A 23092-nucleotide genomic window follows, 5' to 3' on the forward strand; every position below is an offset into this window, starting at 1 on the left:
AATCTACTTTATAAATAAATATACATCATGAGTTTCCTTAGTAATTTCTATGAGTTTTTCCAACTTAGATATAAAATTATTGAAAGTAATTGGTTTTAATAACTGAAACAAATACTAAATAATCTAATTTAATGACTAAAATTATCATTTAGACAAGTAACTTAGAAATTGGACCTTTCAACTAACCTAAAAAAATAATGAGTTGTGTTCCTACATTATATTTAAAGTTTTAATGAATCTGTATATTTAAAAAAGTTTATCGTAACTCAAAAAGAAATAAAATTTGTTGATCAAAATGATATTGATCAATAAATTTTTTTTACGTAATAATGCAATATAATACGATACCCTAAAAATTGATATAGGAGATTTAGTTTATTCAAATTATGCTTAAAATAAAAACTATTAATACCTTTACAAAAATATACTAGCTATGTACGCAGTTAAAACCAATTTTATCTATTATACAAATTCAATACTTTTACTCTTTTATTTGCCAATACAAAATTTGGAAAATATCGTATCAAGCATTTCTTCAGTAGACACGTGTCCAGTAATTTTTCCAATATAATGAGTTGCTCTGCGCAAATAATCAGCTGCAACGTCAACATTCATATCAATTCGTGATACCTCAAGATATTTTTTAATGTTGAACAACGACGTTTCCAGACAATATCTATGCCTAATTTGACTACAGCGAGGTTGTTCAAAATTGGGATTCCCACACCTAATAAATATTTTCATAGTAATAAATAAAATAATTTAGTTTATAAAATAGCTAAAGAAAAACTAATGCAATCAAGAGCAAAAAAAGAAAGATTTTCTTAATGCTAAACAAAGACTTTCTATAAAATATAATTACTTGGTAATTTTATTAATGAAATATTTCACAAACTTAAAGGGTAAATCTATGAGAAAAAACTTAAAACAGACACTAATAAAAAGTCTAGTTAGTTTTGTTAAGAATATAAGAGTTTTTAGAATTTTCATGAGACAAACTTAAGATTAAAATATAAGGAAAAAAACGCACAATTCCGTTCCGCCGAGCCGTTTAGTTTTTCCTGTCATCTCTAACAAAATAAATGTGTTACTTGCTCAAGAGATCATTAAAATGTATTGTATAATTTAACCTAATTTAATTTATATTCAAACATAAAAAATTATTTTTAAAACTGTAAAATTATGAAATTATTTATTTCATGATGATACATTTAAGTTAAATCATAATTTATCTATTACGCTTATGTTAATGATAGCCCGCCCAACCCACCAATGGTATTTAAACACATGACTTACAATTTATGTAAATGATTCTTAAATGCTGACATAACCTTGGTTAATCCTTTATTTGTAATACAAGAACCAAAGCATACTTTAAAAGATGAATGAATCGACATATCCTTAAGTTTAGACAATTGATTAATAGACACTGTATCAACCTTATTAATAAAAATAAGACATTTTTTCAAATCAACATTCATTTTTTCACTATATTCTTGAAACCAAAAGTTTATATCTTTAGCTTTGAGAATTTGTTGAACATCAACGATAAGTATTACTAAGTCTGCACATTGAGCTTGGTCTTTAGCTTTATTAATTCCTATTTCTTCAATAATATCTGATGTTTTACAACGAATTCCTGCAGTATCAATTAAATTTACTGAATACCCTGAGATATCTAGAGATACTTGAACAATATCTCTTGTAGTGCCAGGTATGTTTGTCACTATAGCTGCTTCTCTATTACCTTTATTAAGAACAAAAAATATAAAATTCATTTTTTTTTTTTCAATTATTATTCAATTATTCAATTAATATATAAATGTTAATAGAGAACTAACACATGAAATTTAAAAAACTACTTTTTCCAGTGTTAGGAGCTCCAATAATTGCTACTTTGACACCATCACGTAAAAGTTCGCCAGATCTATTATCTGATAGATGTGCCTAAACAATTATAATTATTTGTATAAATTGAAAATATCAATTTAAAAAAACCCACTTCTATAGCTGAGACTAGATTTTCTAGGCTTAAATTGACGTCATCTAATATATTTTCTTCAATATTATCAGTTTCGCTAAAATCAATATAGGCTTCTACATTGGATAAATTCTAAAATTTTAAATTAAATTAAAAATTATAAAAATCTAAAATTTAAGTGCATTAAAGTAACTCTTAACAAAATATAAATCTTCCGATGTAGTTCATATATACTAAATTAGATAACATACTACTTTTTAAAAGATTATGAATTATAAGCTTTTATTTTCTAAGACATATTTACTATATTACTGATGGCAACATATACTACAGTACAAGACCATCACAACTAGAAAATTGTATAATTTAAGTTCAGCCTTAAGTATAAAATTTATTACCTAACCACGATTGTCTCAAATTTGCACCTTTCAAATCTACAGTATACTCGAGAAATTAGGATTTAGGTTCCTCTTAATATTAATGGAATTTAATGAACCAACTCTCCAAAATATTAGAAAATTATGTTATGAGTATTATTTATACATAAAAATATTTAAAGAGTACAGGGATAAACAGTAATAGTCTATTTTTTTTCCAAGATCGATTTTATGATTTGATTCAAATTAGTAGTAGTATCAAATAATGAATTTCATTCGATCGAAAATGTTTTCATTTTTCTAATATTCAAGTGTCTATATTTTTTTTATCAGTAAAAAAAATAGTAATTTATAGCTATATTATTGTTCTATTGAAATATGTATAGAAATTAATTACTACCATTTTTCCTTGTACCCTTTATTTTTTATAACAATGACAAAGTTTATCGATTTTAAAAATTGTAATTTTTTATTAAATTCCCCCCATTTACGGGGAACGAGGGAAATTTTTTCAATTTTCAAGAGTAATGTCATCAACTAGATACAATTTGTGATCTATTGACATATTGTTCATCAAAATCGGTCCAGTAAGATCTGAGAAAAAGTGGCAACAGACACAAAAAAAAAACACATAATAGTAAAATTAATAGCTTCACAGCTTCGCATCGAAGCTAAAGAAGAGTCTTTTATATAGTTTTGCCTATTACAATATTTAATCACTTGACTTTATTTAATAATTACCTCTAAAAGGATACATCTCCAAGAACTGTACAACTTTCTCAAAGAACCTTCAAGCTGCATCAATGCTTGTTTTTGTTGGAATTCTGTATCAGCATTAATGAGATCAAACAATCCTTCTACTTCGGTTAAATCCATTTTATTGTTGTAATAAGACATCTTAGTAAACTCTCCTTAGTTTGAAATTATATTTTATGAACCATTAAAAGTAAAACATTTTTATATTATAAAAAAGGCTCTTTTGTGATTAATTATTTAAAATTAAAATTATTTTATAAATTTTTAACTAAAAAAATTACTAAAAAATAGCAGATCCGTGTTACGGGATCAATGTTACTTTTTGTTTGCCCTACGTAACATTTATTACAACTTTTACAATGTATTTCAAAAATTCCCAATTTCCCCTTCTTCTACTTTAAGGTTACTTTTTAAATTTCTTAAATTCCCGTACTTTTTTAATTAATAAATCCAAAAAAGGCAATTTTCCCTTTGCTTTGTATTCATATATAATCGACGAGTAAAAAGAATTAAAATTTTGTATGAAGATCTCCGCATTAAAATCGTTGTTTATTACTGCAAAAATATCATATACATACCTAGCCCAAATTTTCTGTAAATCACTATCGGTGTTATTTTAATTTATTACTTACTCATGAAAAGTTCTGCTAATAATGATGATATTAGATTTCCCATTATTGTGCCCTCAAATTTCTCATAAAATTTATTTTGAAACTATACTACATTTTGATCCATATATAACTTTGTTAAATTAATAAAGTCATTAATTTTATTCTGTTCTATGTTTTGTTATATTAGTCAGTCTTTTAAAAACCAATTGTCATAATTTATCTTTATAAATTTATAATTTATATTTATTTAATTAATTTATGTGAAATAAAGCTACTACGTCAAATTAAATTAACCTATCATTATTTTGAATGTTATAACTAGATAATTTTTTAACTAAATCATTATTATTTTTAACTGAAAAGCTATTGTAAGGCGCCAATAGTCATTCTAATTCCAGCATTGTGAATAGGATTGATTATTTTTAATATGCTTAAGTTAGTTGGGTTATATATAAAAGAACTACAGTTTAAGAATTAAAGCCATTAATTGAGCTACTTGATAGCTTGTATAAGTAAGCTTGTGATTTTAATGTTTGTTCTGAACAAAATAAATTACAGTCATCAGCATAAGTTAAAATTTTGATTAGTACGTCTATATTGTTACATATGTCATTGATGCTAATTTAAAATAGTATTACACTCAAAAAGGATCCTAGAGAAAATCCATTTTCGATTTCAAAAATAGAGGTCAAAGTATTAATGAATTTAATCTTGAAAGTACTTTTTTTAAGGAAGTTGTTAGTGAAATTGAGGATATATTCATTGAAGTTTCATTTTTGGAGTATTACAAGAATTCTGTACTTCTATACTGTCGTAAACTTTTGAGGTATCTATTGTTTGCAATATGATTAAGAGATAATATTTTTTTGTTAGACCATTGCAAATGGTAGTAATAATTGTTAGTGGGACAATTATGAATCTTTATTTCCGGAAGACAAATTGGTGAGGGGATAGTAGCTTTTTTGTTGCAAGTTCCCATATCAATCGAAAGTTTATTATTCTCTCAATTAATTTGATCATTGTATTCAAAAAAGAAATTGGTATGTAGTTGTTAACACAAAGTGGCTTTTGTTAGGTTTAGGAATAAGTATTTTATAAAATGCTCTCCATTTAGTGGGGAAAATGCTGTTATTCCATATGTAGTTAAATATTTTGAGTAAGATGTAAAAAGAAGTTAGTGAAAGATTTTGATGAAATAATAAAAGGGTATGTTGTCATGATCAGTGATCTTACTCTTTTCTTTTTTTAAAAAACTAGTATAGTTTATCAATTGTTAAACATGAGTTACTTGGGTTATCCAGTAAATAAAGGTGAAATGAGTTTTGTTAACTATCGGTAATTAATTTTCTGGCAAAATTACCATAATGATAAAAAATCTCTACAACATGATTTAATAATTAGCACCTCTAATGACTTTCATGGTCGTTTGGGATATGTAACATCCCTCCACAATCTATCAACATCGATCCCCCCTGAGTATTTTTTTCGTAAAAGTTTTCATTAAGTGTACTAATATACCAATAATCAATTAAATATTTTTATACTTTAAATAAGAAAATATAATTTAATTCTAACCTGGATCAGCTGGACGAAAATTAGGTAATTTAGATAAGCCTTGAAGAATTGACGAAACTACTGCTCTGCCTCCATGAACTTGAAATTCACAACTATCTTCTCCAGTGAAACTCATCGGTCCTTAATAAACAAATTTACATTTGTTTATATACTTAAAAATATGAAAAGATTTGTGTTTAATTTACCTGGAAACCACAATAATAACCCATTATCCAGATGTTCTCTTGTTATAGGATCAATTATCTTTTTGAGATAAGCTTTCCTAGGCTCCGGTAGTTTTGACAATGTTGTCATACCCAATACTGCGTTGGACGCACAAGATCCAGAAACACGAATTATAGAAACTCCACATTTACCAACACCTGTGAATATAATCAAAGGTACAAATTAAAAGAATACCTTTAATTCACAACAAATTAATAATTATTTTTTATTACCAGTTTAATAATTTAGAATTTATAAAAAAAATGAAAGTATTGTTCAAATAAATGAAGTCTTTATATTATTGAATTTACTTAATCTAATCAATTTTTTTTAGGTTCGATGCAAATCTGAGAAAGTATTCATTTTAATATGTGTTTTTTTATAGATCTTTTTCTCATTCCTTACTGGACCAATTTCTTTTAACGATAAGTCAAAAGAATACAAATCATACCTGGTTGAAGGCATTACCCTTGAAAATTAAAAAAATGTCTCTCGTTCCCTGTAAATGGTGCAAAACATTATAATTTTTAAAAATGGTAAATTTCGACATTTTTTTTTCTTAAAACTGCCATAACTTTTTAAAAAGTGAACGAAATAAAATAATTTTTTTTATATAAAACCTTGGGTACTTCCTTTTCTTTTGGTATATATTTTTTTGAAAATCTTACCCTTTACTTAACCAAAAAGATGAATCAAAATAGCAATTTTTTCAGAAAAATTTTACCTTTTCAACTTCTTTTATAAAATATTTCCGGAACACTTTCCAAAATTAAAATGAAAATATCCTAGTTTCAATACACATGTTTAAAGTTTTGACCCCCCTTGTATAAAGGGATATGATCCTATTAAAAAAAAAATGTGTCAGATGAAAGAGGTATATAAAAATTATTTATCATTAAAGAATAGAATTGATTCATGCATTTTTTAAAAAGTTATAGCAACATAATGATAAAAAAAGTAAAATATAATATCAAGAATTTTTTCATAAAAATAGCATATTTTTGCATACGGTAGTCATTTTCACCATGAAGACAAGTTCAGAGGTCAAATATTTTTTTTCAAATTAAAGTATATTACATAAGCTTTAATTTAACCCAACCATTTTGAAACCCTTTCCTGTGGGCTGGTAAGGGATCAAATGTTCACAAAAATATATGAAAAGATAGGTAAATACCGAAGGTATCTAATAAAGGTACCTATAAAAAAAAATTATATTGATTCGGTCATATTTTAAATAGTTATAGCAGTTTAAAAATTTAAAAAAATAGTACATTTTAATAGTAGACTTTTAAAAATAGTAAAATTGTTAAGTAAAAAAAATTGAAAAAATGTCAAAAATTAGCTATTTTTAAATTTGTATTTTTTTGGGGGATTTCCCCCGTATACAGGGAACGAGAGAATTTTTTTCAATTTTTGATGGTAATGTCTTCGACTAGATACTATTTGTGATCTTTTGGCGTATTGTTCATCAAAATCGATACAGCGAGAGCTGAGATTGAGCGTTCTCAGACACATTTATTTAAAAAAATAAAAAACACATCATAGTAAAATTAATACTTTCTTAGCTTCGCATCGAAACTAAAATGTTCCGGAAATACTCTAAATTTCAAACATATTTAAAAATAAAGCTCATGTTATGTATTATAAATTAAAGTAAAAAAAAAATTGTCCGACTTATCTTCTTTTGCAAATTGCTATCATAATTAAAAAAAATATATGAAACCCAGCACAGGAGGGTCGCGGACAGTGGTGCCGTGGTATAGTTGGATCAAGTATAATGATATCTGACAGTGATAAAAATCACTATCATAAAAAACGCTTCGATGCAAATCTTTAGATAGTATTTAATTTTAAAAAATTGGTGGCTTATTCCAAAAGCTACATGATCTGCTAATTCCTTATTAATATCTTGATTAAGATAAAGTATGTCGAATGAAAAAGGGATTATTAAAAAATAGTATTTCCCATAAAAAAATTATATTGATCAATACACTTTTCAATAAGTTATAGCATTATAAAGTTAAAAATGTAAAAAATAAAATTGAGAATTTTCACACAATAATAGCATTTGGTAGCCATTTTCACCCTGAAGACAAAATAAAGTCCGAAATTTTTTTTTTTACATTATAAAGTATATTACATTAGCTTTAATTTAAGATATATATAAAAGTGTCAGACCTTCCGGAACACTTTCAAAATTTAAGTTGAAAAAGTCAATTTTTTGTGAAAAAGTTGTCATTTTAAATCTTCCCCTATGGGCAGGTTATGTGTCAGATTAACAAAGAATATATACCAAATGATAGATAAAGACATCATGCATCTATAAAAAAAAAGAATTATATTGATATGTTTATTTTTAAAAAAGTTACGGCAGTTTTTAGTAAAAAAAAATTGAAAAAATTTCGAAAATTAGCCATTTTTAAATTTGTAATTTTTTTGGAGGTTTCCCCCATTTACGGGGAACGAGGGAATTTTTTCAATTTTTGAGGGTAATGTCTTTGACTAGATACGATTTGTGATCTTTTGACGTATTATTGAAAGAAATCGGTTCGGTGAGAGCTGAGAAAAAGTGGAAACAGGAAAAAAAAAAAAAAAAAAAAAAAAACACATATCAGTAAAACCAATACCTTCTCAGCTTCGCATCGAAGCTAAAATTGTTCCGGCAACTTGTTTCCTATATTTAAATGGTCCATGAAGTTCAAAAAATATTATTTTGGTGTAAATCTCAATGTTTAACAAGTAACTTTTACTTAAATTTATTATAACTTTTAATAAAAAGTTATAATATTTTTATTTCAATAAAAATCATTGTAACCTTTTTTATATAATTCTTGATGTTTAAATAAATGCTACAATTAAAATATTCAGAACTAAGTTCCGTTTAGTTATATTCTATAGTATACTAATATTCAAAAATATTTCGGGCCTAGTTTCACATATAATTTTGTCCACTAATGTGTTGTTGAATTTCAAATTTTTGATGTTTTATAAAGATACTACAATTGAAATTTTTTATAGATCAGTTTAAACAAAATTATTTTCTAAAAAGTTTTGCATCAAGTTCTTCATTTTATATTGACGTTTGGCATAGAAGTAACGATATATGGAACTACTTTGTAATTTTTCCATAAAATTTATAACGTTAAAAAATTTTGAATATCAATTTCATACTAAGATTAATTACCATAATTAAAACTATAAATTACTAAGCATTTATTCATATAATTAACTTATAAATCAAAAAACTACAAATCAGAATATAATTAAGAATAATTGATATTGCTTTTATAATAATCCACCAAGTTCTTAAAATTATATACTATGTATACATTTACATCGAAACGTTTCTTGTGATAGTGATTTAAATCACTGAACTACCGTTTTCATATATTATACTTATAAATCATAAAACTTTTAATTAGGATATATGTAATGAAATAAGAGTTTTTGTTGTTTTTGGAATAATTCAATAATTTCTTTTAAAAATTAAACATTATAGATTTGTATCGAAGCGTTTTTTATGATAGTGATTTAAATCACTGTCAGATATCATCTATACTTATCCCAACTATGCCACGTCCATACTGTGTAGAGTTTTTTTTATTATAATTTGTGGTTTAAAGTGATTAAATACGCAGGGGAATTATAATTACTATACTTTTAAATGTTCGATTTGTCCATGGATAATTTTAAAAAGGAGGTAAATAGACATCCCATAGATGTGTATTTAGAAAAAAAATACAAAAGAAGGCAAAATTGGTTTTTATTATTTTTAATAGGCGATATATAAAAACCGTAATAAAGAGCATTATAAGTGGTAGAAATTACCTCTTATTATTAAACTATATACGTAGTGAACAAATATATTCTAAAACTTAAAATATTTTAAAACCAATAGGTTTTCCATATTTTTCACATCAAATTTTAGGTCAGAATAAAAAAAACAAATACTATAGACTTAATAAAAATTATCAAATTAATTATTTTGATAAAATTGCTAATTTTGGACTACAGACCAGGCCTTCAACACTGTAGTAATAACAAATTATCCCTGTGAATATGGGATAAGAATACTTCTAGGGCCTCTCTACCAGTCGTAAGACGCAAATAATGTAGTTGCGTCAGGTCGACTGCCGGTAATAATGTTGTCAAAAAGTATGAGGAATCCTGAACAAAACTTAGGCGGATTGTCACTAATCGGATGTGGGTGAGATAAAATAAAGTAGTTTTAGACAAAAAGGCCTAAAGAATAAAGTGTTTGATACCAGCCGGACAACTTGTGTTGTAGCATTTTTATCAGTCCTGTATACAGGCCTACTCAACTCTTGTAGTGTCAACGGTGTAAAGACAATCACTCAATTCTAGATTATATTCGTGTATAAGGGAGAAAGATAGATACAATGTAACAATAGATACATGAAATGTTGGAACATTAACTGGTAGAAGTGAAGAATTAGTAGAAGTATTAAAAAAGAGAAAAATTAACATTTGTTGTGTGCAGGGACTACGTGAAGGAAAAGAAAACAAGGGAAATAGATGATGGTTATAAAATAATATACTCAAATAAGACCAACACAAAGAATGGTGTAGGTACAACAATGAGGATATAAAAAGTAAATTAGTAGAAGTAATTAGGAAAAGTGACACAATTATAGTTGTAAAATTAATTTTTGAAGAAAAATTGTTTAATGTAGTAAGTTTATGTGCACCACAAGTATGATGTGATAAAATAAAGAGAGTTTTTGAAGAGAGACGGATGAGATGTTGCAAGGAAACCCTGGTAATGAAGGTAAGAGATAGGTATTAGGGTAATTGGAATTAGGGTTCAAATCTCTATTACAATATTTTTCTTACAAATAAACAAATTATACTTAAAATAATGGTGTGGGGATAATGTATGTTTAAAAACCAACACAATTTATAATTGCCCACCCTACCACCAACCTAATGACGTTCCAGTTTTTTTTATATAGGTGGTAAGTAGTGTATAACGTGTCTAGGTAATGGTAGCACTCTCTAGCCGTAGATAATGAAAACTAAATTTCCGAAAAACTGCTCAACCCGATTTATATTAAATCAACTCACAGTTTATAGATAATACAAATTTATCTCTTCTATGAATTAGATCATTTTTACTATTCTTTCAATTTATTTCTATACATTTAGAAACCACAATTGTTAAGTAACGCAATTTCAGATTTATAAACAAATAGCTGTTGACTAAAATATATTTATATATTTGACAAGTTTTATGGTAGATTATGCCAATCTAATTTATATATTTTTACTATGTTATGGTAAGATTTTTAAAGTAAACAAACAAGAAAAAATATTTATTTTTTAAATTACCAGTAAGTTTTGTTTGATTAAAGAATTTTATTTATTCAAATATTTTAATTATATATTACCTGACGACAATGCATATATCGTCGACTTCCACCGAACTTTCGATTGAAAAGTTTCTTTCAAACATTCCTTGATTATTGTCATTCTATTAAAAATATTCATTGTCTTTAAGATAAATTAAAATTTTTGTTTGTTATAATTATGTAGTGTTATTATTTTTAAATTGTTTTGTGTAACACATAGGTAGGAACTTATAAATATTTGAATAGTAACCTCAAAAAAATAATATTTTTTTATTACTCTCACAAAAACTTGAAAATTAATTAGACAATTTTATTTAATACTGCCTTAATATAGTAATGTGAGTATTAACAGATTATTGGCCACAATTAAACCTAATGAAAGATTACCAATAAAACATTAATCTTGGAATCCTTATCACTATAACGCACATCTCTAAATTGATATTTTTTTGTAACATAATTTTGTTGCTCAAGTTTTTTATACAATTTTCAACCTATAAAACGACTTTTTTAGATCTTACTCCGTTTCCTTGAAAATAATTATTTTAAAAACATTTTTTTCAAAAATGTGTATTTATTTTGATGAGTATTCGTTTTTACATATTTCTCATAGTGTATTATGCTATAACCACTATGCTTATAAATAAGCATAGGATCTCAATGAAGATATTAAAGTTGTACAATTTTCAATTCATAACTCAGGTAGCCAAATATCAAATCAAAATCAATGTGTATTCAAATGTCTCTTCTTAAAATAATATATTATTTTATTACAACAAAGTATATAACAGTATTCAAAAAGTCAATAAAAATAGTTTTAAAAGATAATGTAATTAATTTGTAAAAGATTATTTACACTGTACTTACCCTCATGGGATGTCACTTGCATATTACATTAAAAGAAACTTTTTTATGAAGACTAGTATGAAACTTAATAAAATTAAATAATTTGTTTACACCAATGATGATACATTAGCCATTATTCTATTCAAGTAAAAATTTTTCTAGGATCTGTTTAAACCAAATTAGGATACTATTAATGACATAAATAATATTCATTTACAATTATTGTATAAAACGAATGTTTTCAATTAATTGTCTTTGTTAAACAATTGGTATTATTATAAATACCAATTTTGCAGTGAGTAGTTTCTATTTTAAAATTTCTTTATAAGTTATTGATTATATAATGAATAAGAATATTGTACAAATTTTCAACAATATTGAAATAAAACTTCACAAAAATACTCTCATTATAATTAAGGAAGTTACAAATGTTAAAAATAAAATTAGTTTAAAAATATTTAATTTAATAATAATAAAAAAAATACAAAATAGTAAATGTAAGAAGACATATTAATAACTTCATATTACAATTATTGGTAGTATTCAAATAAAAGTAAAAAACATAAAATAATTTTTTATTAAAATATCAAATTTTAAATCATAAAATTTAAATATAAAATTCATTCAACACAATTTTTTATATTCAATTAACTTTAAATGAAATGGCAACTACATAAATAAAATCTAAGCTTAGTTATTAAAATAATAATATTTAATAATTAAAAAAATTTTAAAATTTTTAGGAATACATTTGTAAACAAATTAATACAATTTATCAAACTTTTTAACATTACTAATGTAAATAAGTTTTTGATGGCTTAAGAAAACTTATTACTTAAATTAATAACTTTAAAATAATTTAGAACAAAAATCAGTTCAAATTTTAGTAATATTCTTGTATACACATATAATGCTATAGTTTCTATTCTAAATAAATATTAGATTTGGATTATAGTAATAGAATTATTTATTTACTATAGCTACTTTAGTAATATTCTATCATTACATCATTAATTTATTCATTTTGGTAATCTAAAATAATGTGTAAAAAAATGTTAAGATAATGATTACGCAGTTAAAAGCATTATCACAAAAATGTCAGTATTTAGCATCAGTAAACAAAATTGAAAATTATACTTTTTAGATATTTATAAAATATTCCCTAAAAATTATTATTTGTAAAAGAAAATAAGTTCAGGTGAGCTAATAATAAATAATAAAAAAAAATTGGTTAATAGAATGTTAAATGAATAACTAATAAGTATAAAAAATTTTCAAAATATGGAAACTAGTAAAACAAATTTATCAGATTTCATTTTTTTTATAAATTATAACTAATAGATGAAAGGTTTAACTTGAACATTTTAATTTGTACAATAATTCATAAAAAAAATGTATTTATTTTTTTATCTAACACAACACAAAAAAAATACTAGATATTTTAATTTAATTAAAAACATTAATTTAAAATTATATTATTGTAACCAATTTTTAATTTAATGATTAAAAACAATTTTTTTTCATGCTAATAGTTAATAAAAACATTTAAGTCAAAATGAAATATTAAGGCCATGTAATAAATATAAGAAGAAAAATATTTCATACAAATTAAAGAGTTAATAAAAAAATATAAAGATAAAAACTTAACTCTAAAATTAATCTTAATTATGATTAGAAAGAAAAGTAATAAAAATCATGAAGTCATTTAAAATTAATATCTTAAAATAATTTAAATTTTTTTATGATAATTGTATAGTAACTGGATTTTGTTGCATATAATTATTTTGAGTTTCATCAACTATTGATTGATCATTTTCATTGGAATTCGATTGAGTATAAGTTAATATAGAACCAGCTGGTAAATTAAGAGGTACTAAATTAGTTTGAGTTTGTGGAGGCATAGAAGCGACCATAATTGGTGTTCCATCTATTGATAATGGAACTTTAACTCCGCTTACAGTAATCATTGTAGTATTTGTATGATCAATTGCACTATTATTTACTGCAATTATTTGATGACCTTGAGAACCCTATTGCAAATTGTAATTAATGTATACAAATATTTAAAATTAGGAACATTAAAACAAATAGATGGTCTACATAACTCAGTAGTGAATAAATTTATCCTCAGTGTGTAGTTACTGGGTTAGATCCATAAAACAAGCAGTTAACTTTTAAGATATCAATTAAATATAAATATATAAAAAAAAAGAATTTTTTAAAATATCAATGTATTTGATGTAAAAGCATATGATTTTAATTTTTAAGATCACATTAAAGATCATATTTAAAATGTTAACATCTCTTTATTAAAAAATAACATTATTTTATATTGAGTGACAATATTAACAAATGAAAAAAAAAACAAGCGAGTTTCTGAACTAAACTGATGTTATATTTTGATAGTTTTTGTGAAAAAGTGGCAAGTTAAAATTAGTGATTTTTCAGAAAACTAAAAAACGAAATATTTTTACTTTGTGGTATATGAGACATTTCAACTCAATTCAAAATTTAAAAAAAATTAACAACTTATCGAAACAACATCATTATTACTAAATGCATCGAACATTTTCCAATAAAATTAATAAATAACCTTAAAATGACAAAATTGAACTTTATATCTTCTCACAAAACTCTTTTATTTGAAATGTATTATATTAAGGAATTTTTTTTTATTATTCCTGTAATTATAAATCCAACTTTATGCTATACAGTTGGATAAATTTGACTACACTACTTTAAACATTTAAAATAATTGATAAAAAATCTGTTTATTATTTTATGATAGGAATATTATTTAAATAATAATAAATTTAAATCATTTGATTTTTAATAAAAACTATCATGAAAAATAGAGATAACTAGTGATTGTAAAATTAAAGTAAATTTTAAAATAAAATACTTACATCTTGAAAATATTCATTTTGAGGCTGTTGTTCATCTTGAGTGACTTTATTGTCAATTTTATTATGAGAAGAAGCCAAATGATACTCTAATTTATGTTTACGATCATAACTCATACCACATAATTGACATCTATATAAAAATTAGTTTAAGTAAAATATAATAAATAAATTTCTAGTTCAGTTAACTAACACATGATTCCTGTTTCGTCTTGATCCATTTCCACCATTATTATCATGTACATGTAGATGTGCATTCATATTATATTTTTCTGCAAAACGTTTACCACAAATAGGACAAGCATATGGTCTCTCACCAGTATGAACTCTTAAATGTCGTTTTAAATGAGATTGAGATAAAACAGCTAGACCACACTCGGGACACTTTACATGTTTCTCACCAGTATGTGTCATTGTATGAATATGAAAACTTTTTTGATGAATAAATCTTTTTCCACATAAATCACATTGAAATCTGGTATATCCAGTGTGAATAGGAATATGTTTTTGCAATCCAACTTTTTGAGTAAAAGATTTATTACAATACTCACAAGTGAATGGGTGTATTCCATTATGCATACCAACATGAACATCTAAGGCCTTTTTCATTTTATAAGCTTGACCACAAACCTAATTTTAAAAAAAAGATCTAATGAATACTAATTTCAATTAGGTTGATAATATGATGTGCGCCTGAGGGGAACACAGAGCTATTTGATTAGAATATTAAAGTTTAAAATAATAATATTACAAATCTGCAATTATCAATTAGGATGACTATAATTTATATCATAAGATTATTTTTAATATATCTATTGAAGTATTCTGTTATCTGATGAGCAATGTAGAATAAATGTAATATAATACATTATCAGTTTCATTCTAATTTTTAATAAGAATTGGAATATTAATAGGTACTAAACTGACACTCAAAGATCAAAGAACAAATAATATTATCCCTAACAAATAGTTTAGACAGAACAACTTTTAAAAATAGTATGGAAAAGGTTTTGAGTACAAAAAAGCTGTATTTATTAATTTAAATAATAATGTTATTTGATTTTTTTTTTTTTAAGAATGGGAATGCAAATTAAATGTAAAAATGCATTAATCGATTAACTATATAAATAAACTAATAATTTTAATAAATTTAAATTTTGTATTATAATCCTCCAAATAATACATTCTCAATGCCGTATAATTTTTTTAATATATTTTCCCAAGAGGTGAACAACCGTAATAAAAAACCACATAATTTGTATCAATATAGAACTAATAAAATAATAATACTAGGTATACTACTGACAATATTCACACCAGTCCACAGTTATCTGAAAGCAAATTTTAGACACTCATAAGTTCCATTTTAAAATGTACTCAAAATATTACAATAATTATGAAAACTGATTTCTAGTGCATTGCTTAAACAAAATATAAAATTCCAAGGTCACATGTTCTTCAGTATATCCAATCGTTATTTATAGCAGTTTGAAGATATTGTATATTAAGGTTATTTTTTTAACAAATTAAAAATTTTTTTTTCAAAAATTTATTTTTTTATTTATAAAGATCAAAGACATTAGAAAAAAAATTGTTTTGCCTAAGTAATAATAATTTTATTCAAATAGAGTATTTTTTGAGTCATTTTGTTAATTAAAAATCAATAAAAAATTTCATAGAGCAAGTATTATAGATTTTAAAAATATATATTATATATAAGGTGGATAAAAATAACATCATTTAATTGATATATAGAACAATAATAAATATAAATAAACTAATCGGCAGTATTGCAAATAATATTATGTATATTGTATTACCGTAATACAGTTAAACTTTTTTAAGTTAAAATAACCATAATATTACAATATTTATACTTCAAACAGTTATAAACAACAACCAAATTAACAAATGATCTTGAAATTTTATATTTTGTTCAAGCAACTCGCTAGAATTGAGTTTTCATAAATATTTTAATATGTTGAGTATATTTTAAAATAAGACTTATGAGGACCTAAAATTTGCTTTCAGACCCTTGTGCGGTCGTTTAAAAATGTACAATAGTAACCTTGTGTTGAATATAAGAATAGACATCTATTAATAGACATGAATTAATAAAAATAAAATTTTTGTTTAATCGATAATATTGAATTGTACCCGTGACAATTGATGACTACTGTATGCTACATAACAAATTATCAATAGAAAATTGATCAAAAATCACTAAACTATAACAATTAATATCAGAAAATTAAACTGTAGATTTTTTAATCATGAAAAAATGGAAAAAAACTTTATAACCACATATTGTTTTTGAATTTTTTGAATCACACACAATTTTCCTTTGCGAAAATTAAAAATTTTAGAATTATTTCCAAGAAAATGAATATCTTTTACTTAATGAATCACCCTGTATTTTTTGAGATTAGAGAGTTATGCAAACGATTTTAATATAACATTTAATGTCTTTAAATATAGTGAGTTATCTTTTTATCTATTGGAATTTACCCCTAAAAGCTGAGGTCCCCATATCCCTATTCCAAATTTCGGATAACAGGTTGTGAGTCTTGCCCTGAAGTAATACCTAACAGCAGTTCCAAGGCGGTCCACAGCAATGCCGATCGTGAAAAAAAAAAAATTGTGAGTTTTAGCTGTACCATTGAGAATAGGGTCCGGATCCTTGAATCGACTGGCATTGATAGATAGACACTATTATCGACCACGACCAGTCCAAGATTGTCTAGGTTAACACTGGTAAATCGGGGAATTAAGAAGCCCATGCCATCGTCTAGGCATTCCAGATTTAGGATGTCAGACTTGATTGGTCTTGGTTTCAGCTTTACTAGACACAGTGGATTCTGGATTTTTCAATGTGTGCATGACCCTTAACGAGCAGGTCATATTCTGATTCTGGCTTGGTTCCCCTACAAACTATAGTGATTTAGTTCCAGATATTGCTTTGCCATGCATCTTAATTTCAGCTAAAGAAAGTAGTCATAGTGGGTTTAGGAGTAACTACAGCGTCTCCTTGGTTGATAACCTTGAAATTCAGTCTACTTTACTATTATGACGGGTCATAGCTTACAATGCGTTTCCGAATATGGTCTAAAGGGTATGAAGTTCTCCACAGCATCTGGGTTCCAATTAAGCCCCCCAGAAAGCATAAAGTAACTATGACTCTTTTAAGGTATGTCAAATATTTCTTGGAAAGTATATTAAATTCCTCTCCATAATGAAAATATTCCACTGATATTATAGGACTCGTGTTAATTTTGATGGCCTTTTTTTTTGGTTAATTTTAGAAATCTAATTTTAGGGTCTAAAATTTAAAGTGAAAAAGGGACTTTTTTTATTAATTATATACTGTCAAGCTCAATAAATGTTTTATAAAAAAATTTAATGAATGTATTATTTATAATAAATTTGAATAAGATTGCATTCTTTTCAAAAAAAAAAAAAGAATTTTAAATGCGGACACATTTCGTTATTAGATGAATGTTCCAAACCTATATATTTGTAAATATTTAATAAATAATATAAGCTAGATCCATGTCAATACTAAGTTTTGCAGAACCTAATGAAATTTGTATTGAAAGGGACCCATCTCATGGTAATAAAGGGTTTAGAAGTTCAATTCTATCTATAACTAAAAAAAAAATATTTATGTATATTAGGGTGGTCCTTAGATATAGTTGTAAAAAATTTTTTTAAAAATTTCTGAAGTCTCACCTCTCAAAATTGTTAATGGGTATATAAAAATGAACCAAAAAAAGTTGATCAAATGATTTTAAAAATAAGGACTACCATAATATATATAAATATATATATATATAAAAGTTAATACCTCACAAGCGTAAGGCCTTATAGTGCTATGTGATTGAATATGCGACTTTAGTTCTGTAACAGTTCTCCACTTCTTACCACACAATTCACAAACATGTATAGCAGGTAAACATGCTCTTTCGCCTGAACGAGAGCTCCCTCTTTTTTTTCGTCCTTTTTTCATTTGTCTTTTACCTGATCTATCTGAACCTGAGTTTGAAATTATTGAATCGTCAAGTGTACTTGTATTATCTTCAGTTTTGTTTTCATCACAATCTACTTTTTCAATTTCCTTCCATTCAAAATCATCATCGTCATTTGCATCCTGTACGATTTCTTCCAAATATATGTTGCTTTCAACAGAAAAATCAGGTTTAACATCTTCTATTACTTCTTCAGTAGAATCATTAGTACTTTCCATATTTATTTCAATAGTAGACATTTTTTCACATTGAGACTTTTCATTTTCCACTACAACTCAAAAATAATTTGAAAGATAACAAAATAGTTTTTGGAACATTAATGTAAACCTTAACTAACCTTTAATGTTACATGCTGTACCAGATTTGTCATTAATTTGTTTTTCAGAAGATTTGTGTTCTTTCAATACATGATTATTAAATGATTGCTTTGTTGAATAACTTTTACTACATATAGTGCAATAAAACCGCTTTTGAAGTGTTTGATGAATAGTGGTGCAATGGCTTTTTAAATCAAGAGATCTTTGAAAAGTTTCTTCGCAATGCTCACACTTAAATATTGTACTGAGGGTACGCTTCCTGAGTCCTACAATAAATTTTAATGTATATTGCTTATTACATTATTCTATATTGTTTTAATGATTTGAATACATAATTCTATTATGTAAAATACAATGATTACTTACTACTTTCATTAGGAGTTTGTTTAGTAATATTGGATAATGAATGATCTATCTTGTCAACAATACATTCAGTAACATTTTCATTTATGGAAACCTTTTTTCTTTTTAAGCATGATTGGTTGTTAGATTCAAAATACTCAACTTGATCCATTGTTTCTTCAGCTTGTAAATTGTTAATGATAGTTTCTACAATCTTTTAACATAGATATAATTAAACCATAAAACATTTAATATTGCATTCTTAATAATCAATAATATATTAAAATATTAGATTTTTTTTTATGAAATGAAATGAGACATCAAACATTTTAAACAATCTAAAAATCAATGATAGATCTAGAAAAGCTAAATACAAAAAAGCTGATTTTTTAAAAATTTCTCTTTTTTACAGAACAACCACAATAAATTTTTAGTTTAAATTAATTGAGATATACATTTATTAATTTAAAAATACTTATCATTGATAATAAACTTTTATTTCTACAATAAAAAATTTTCCAACAATTTAATTATAGTAAATCGTAATTTTAATTTTTGATTGATTAAGAACTCTTATTTATTTTTACATAACTCCAATTTATCCTAATAAATTCAACATTCATTATTACTTCATCAATTTCTTTAGGAGTTTTCTCTTGACTTTTATTATCATTGCTCATAGATTTATCTTCAGTTTCAATAGTTAATGACTCATCCAACATATGTGGAACCATATTATTTACTGCAGCAATAAAATCATTATCTTTATATTCTAAGCATGTAGACGAATAACGTTTAACTATATCAGATTGCAATTTCTTAAAACGTAAAGATATCTGATCAAGCTCGTCAAAGAGAGTAAAACACCTAAAGTTAATATAAAAATCTCAACAATCATTTAATATTTTTTAATAGTGCTAGTAACTAAATGAAACTTAATTTTTTTTTAATTACCTTTTTTTATTTAAAAAATTAAACTAACCTTCTACATAACACTGAACTTCTCATTTGATTAGGATTTAACATTTTTTTTAGTATTTTTGACATAACATCCACAAGTAATACTTCTCTCTGGGGCATAAATGTGCAATAAACATTATATGAAGATCTAGTAGTCACTTTAACATTGCAAATAAAACACTTTGAGCTTTGCTCTTCTCTTTCTTCTAATGCAGAAGCCATTTTGATTTAATACAAAGTAATCTAAACATGTATAAATCAAAATAATTAATTTTCAATACATTTCCATAAACATTATCACTTAAAATGTATTGGCTTTTCTCAATCATAAATCCATATTTAACAAGAATATATTAAATATATACATATATGTATTAATTTTTCAAAATATAATTTAAAAGCAAAATATATTAGGAATTTTTTGATATTCTTACATTTAAAATATTTCAATAAAATTAATTATTCCAAAACAAACTGTTATTTTAATAAAAAAAATAATAATACATTTTTTTTATAAAAATTAACTTAAGTTAATCTGTAAATTATTGAAAACAACGACTACTCAAGTTTACTAATCAAAAACTTTTTATACATAACTCAATAAATAAATGTTTTACATGAATATAGTCTTAAGACATATAATTAAAAAAGTATTTTAAATATTAACAAACACAATTAGCTAAATATAAGATCCCAATATATTTATTAAACTTCAGATGAAATCATATTAAAAGCTTTAAAAAATAAATTGGTAAATTCGATATCAACGACCAAGCTTGAAGAGGATTAATATAAAAGTCCACATTTTACGATACCCTTGGGTATCGAGCGTTCGTAAAATATATATTATGACATCCTTTCATAATGCTTTACGAAACTCTGTGTCCGCCATTTTGAAAACCAATGCTTAATATATACAATAATAAAGCAATTTCTGTAACTTGCTGAATAAGATACTTACAAATAAACTATTTACATCAAAAATATAAACTACAAATTTATGTAACTTTATTTTTTTTATAATACCAAGAAGATAATGAATAATAACTCAAAATTCAAATATTGTCTATTATTATTCTTAATTGGATAATATCATACAGTTCTAGGATCCTCTACACTTTCTTAATTCGTTATCAAACAATTTTTTTTTATAATATTATTGTTCAAGTTGGACAATAAAATCGTTTCTAACATATGAACTTAATATGGTAGATACCGAGTTAAGCCCGATAAAAATTGAATATAACGAATATTACTTCAGTGATATAAATATGGTACCTAACCTAGATGGTAAACATGATTATCATTTAACCGGCTTAATCTTGTAAATATTTTGGAGAAATTATTTCTATATAGTATAAATATATATTTTTATATTAATTTTAATTTGAAACTGATAAAATTTAAATTTTATTATTAAGTATAAATAGATAATTAATAATTAAAAATTTACTTAATATCGGAAAATTCTTGCGTCAGATTGGGACTGAAAAAACTAAAGTATTTTCATATTCCGGAAAGTCTTTTATTTGATTTTTCTTATCACTTAATTTTTTTAATTTTAAAAATTTTCAAAATTTGTTTTTATTATTATAAAAATTAGATAGTTATCATAAGCTTATGAAAAAAGCAACAATCTGATATAGTAATTAATGGCATATCTAAATGGGACTAAGTATTGAAAATATTAGGCAGTGTTGGCATAAGGTGGTTGAACTTTTAAATAAAATCTTATTAGAAGGGAAAATTCCAAATGAATGGAGGAACAGTATTGTGGTGCTAATATTTAAAGGTAAAAGTGACATACAGGAGTGTGGAAATTTTAGAGGCATAAAGCTTATGAGTCATAGTATGAAAATTTGAGAAAAGGTAATAGATATGAGAATAAGAAATGAGACATCGGTATCTAAAAATCAGTTTGGATTTATGCCTGGTAAGTTAACAATGGAGCCATTATTTTGTGTGAGATGCAACTAATAGAAAAAGTTAAGGGAAAATAAGAAAAAGCTTTGTATGGTATTTATAGATTTGGAGAAAGTGTATGATAGAGTACCGAGAGAAGTTCTAAAGTGGGCATTAATGAGAAAAGGAGTCCCGAAAAGGTACATTAATATAATAGAGGATATGTATGATGGCACTTGTACTAGGGTAAAAAGTGTGGGAGGAGTAACAAAAGATTTTCGGGTAAGAGTAGGAGTGCGTCAGGGTTCTGCTTTAAACCCTTACTTATTCTCTATAGTGATGGATGAAATTACTAGAGAAATACAAGGAGAGCTGCCGTGGTGCATATTGTTTGCTGACAATATAGTGTTAATAGGAGAAAATAGGGAGGAAATTAATTAAAGGCTAAAGGTGTGGAAATCAGCTCTTGAAGAAAAGGGTTAAAAATAAGTAGAAGTAAGACAGAGTATATAGAGAACGAGTTTGATAAAGGAGAAAACGAGGTAGGTGAAATAAGGAGATCAGTGACAATAGGCGAGAACGTGAATGAGGAGGTGAAAAGTTTTAAGTATTTAGGATCAGTTGTGCAAAAAAGCGGTGGTATTGACGAGATTGTAAGACACAGGATTAAGTGCGGGTGGTTGAAGTGGAGAAAAGCGTCTGGTGTCTTATGCGATAAAAGAATTCCAATGAGGCTGAAAGGTAAATTCTACAAGACTGTAGTGAGACCAGTTATGATGTATGGTTTAGACTGTTGGGCCGTTGATAAGAAAGTAGAGCAGAGAATGAGTGTAGTAGAGATTAGAATGCTTAGATGGATGAGTGGAGAGTCTAGAAAAGATAAAATAAGGAATGAGCATATAAGAGAGAGTATAGGTGTAGTGT

At 25.2% G+C, this 23092-nt stretch overlaps 2 protein-coding genes across 5 annotated transcripts; both read right to left on the reverse strand.

Annotated features, from left to right (window-relative positions):
• Positions 1 to 23: 23 nt before the first annotated feature.
• LOC126904199 (tRNA modification GTPase GTPBP3, mitochondrial) lies at positions 24 to 11335 on the reverse strand. The gene is made up of 8 exons (XM_050682979.1): positions 10913 to 11335; positions 5486 to 5662; positions 5301 to 5420; positions 3100 to 3269; positions 2003 to 2113; positions 1842 to 1947; positions 1297 to 1747; positions 24 to 727 (listed from the first exon to the last, which is right to left on the reverse strand). The coding sequence occupies exons 1-8, from the start codon at positions 11010 to 11012 to the stop codon at positions 490 to 492; spliced, it is 1473 nt and encodes a 490-aa protein (XP_050538936.1). The 5' UTR covers positions 11013 to 11335; the 3' UTR covers positions 24 to 489.
• Positions 11336 to 13249: 1914 nt separating this feature from the next.
• LOC126904187 (zinc finger protein 37-like) lies at positions 13250 to 21389 on the reverse strand. Of its 4 annotated transcripts, none has more exons than XM_050682957.1 (9): positions 20864 to 21000; positions 20289 to 20509; positions 19936 to 20173; positions 19331 to 19520; positions 18985 to 19230; positions 18467 to 18921; positions 14816 to 15252; positions 14626 to 14755; positions 13250 to 13749 (listed from the first exon to the last, which is right to left on the reverse strand). In XM_050682957.1, the coding sequence occupies exons 2-9, from the start codon at positions 20486 to 20488 to the stop codon at positions 13459 to 13461; spliced, it is 2187 nt and encodes a 728-aa protein (XP_050538914.1). In that variant the 5' UTR covers positions 20489 to 20509; positions 20864 to 21000; the 3' UTR covers positions 13250 to 13458. The 4 variants fall into 4 exon arrangements, with proteins under 4 accessions (XP_050538914.1, XP_050538912.1, XP_050538913.1 ...); XM_050682955.1 differs by lacking the exon at positions 20864 to 21000 and adding an exon at positions 21228 to 21389 and having other exon boundaries at positions 13251 to 13749; XM_050682956.1 differs by lacking the exon at positions 20864 to 21000 and adding an exon at positions 20701 to 20849 and having other exon boundaries at positions 13251 to 13749.
• Between the last annotated feature and the right edge of the window lie 1703 nt (positions 21390 to 23092).

Source organism: Daktulosphaira vitifoliae, unplaced genomic scaffold (genome assembly GCF_025091365.1).
Source record: "Daktulosphaira vitifoliae isolate Bord-2020 unplaced genomic scaffold, ASM2509136v1 Scaffold_4, whole genome shotgun sequence".
In the NCBI taxonomy this organism is placed as follows: domain Eukaryota; kingdom Metazoa; phylum Arthropoda; class Insecta; order Hemiptera; family Phylloxeridae; genus Daktulosphaira; species Daktulosphaira vitifoliae.

What these genes read in the sequence shown, in the direction of transcription:
- LOC126904199 (XM_050682979.1), bottom strand. Translation starts at nt 11,012, where the DNA reads ATGAATATTTTTAATAGAATGACAATAATCAAGGAATGTTTGAAAGAA. An exon ending in TAGTTTTTTAAATTTCATGT is followed by an intron (nt 1,748 to 1,841) that starts GTTAGTTCTCTA and finishes TTCTTAATAAAG; the next exon opens with GTAATAGAGAAGCAGCTATA. An exon ending in AAGAATCATTTACATAAATT is followed by an intron (nt 728 to 1,296) that starts GTAAGTCATGTG and finishes AATATTTATTAG; the next exon opens with GTGTGGGAATCCCAATTTTG.
- LOC126904187 (XM_050682957.1), bottom strand. Translation starts at nt 20,488, where the DNA reads ATGGCTTCTGCATTAGAAGAAAGAGAAGAGCAAAGCTCAAAGTGTTTT. An exon ending in TAAGGCCTTACGCTTGTGAG is followed by an intron (nt 15,253 to 18,466) that starts GTATTAACTTTT and finishes TTTTAAAATTAG; the next exon opens with GTTTGTGGTCAAGCTTATAA. An exon ending in AAAATGAATATTTTCAAGAT is followed by an intron (nt 13,750 to 14,625) that starts GTAAGTATTTTA and finishes AATTTGCAATAG; the next exon opens with GGTTCTCAAGGTCATCAAAT.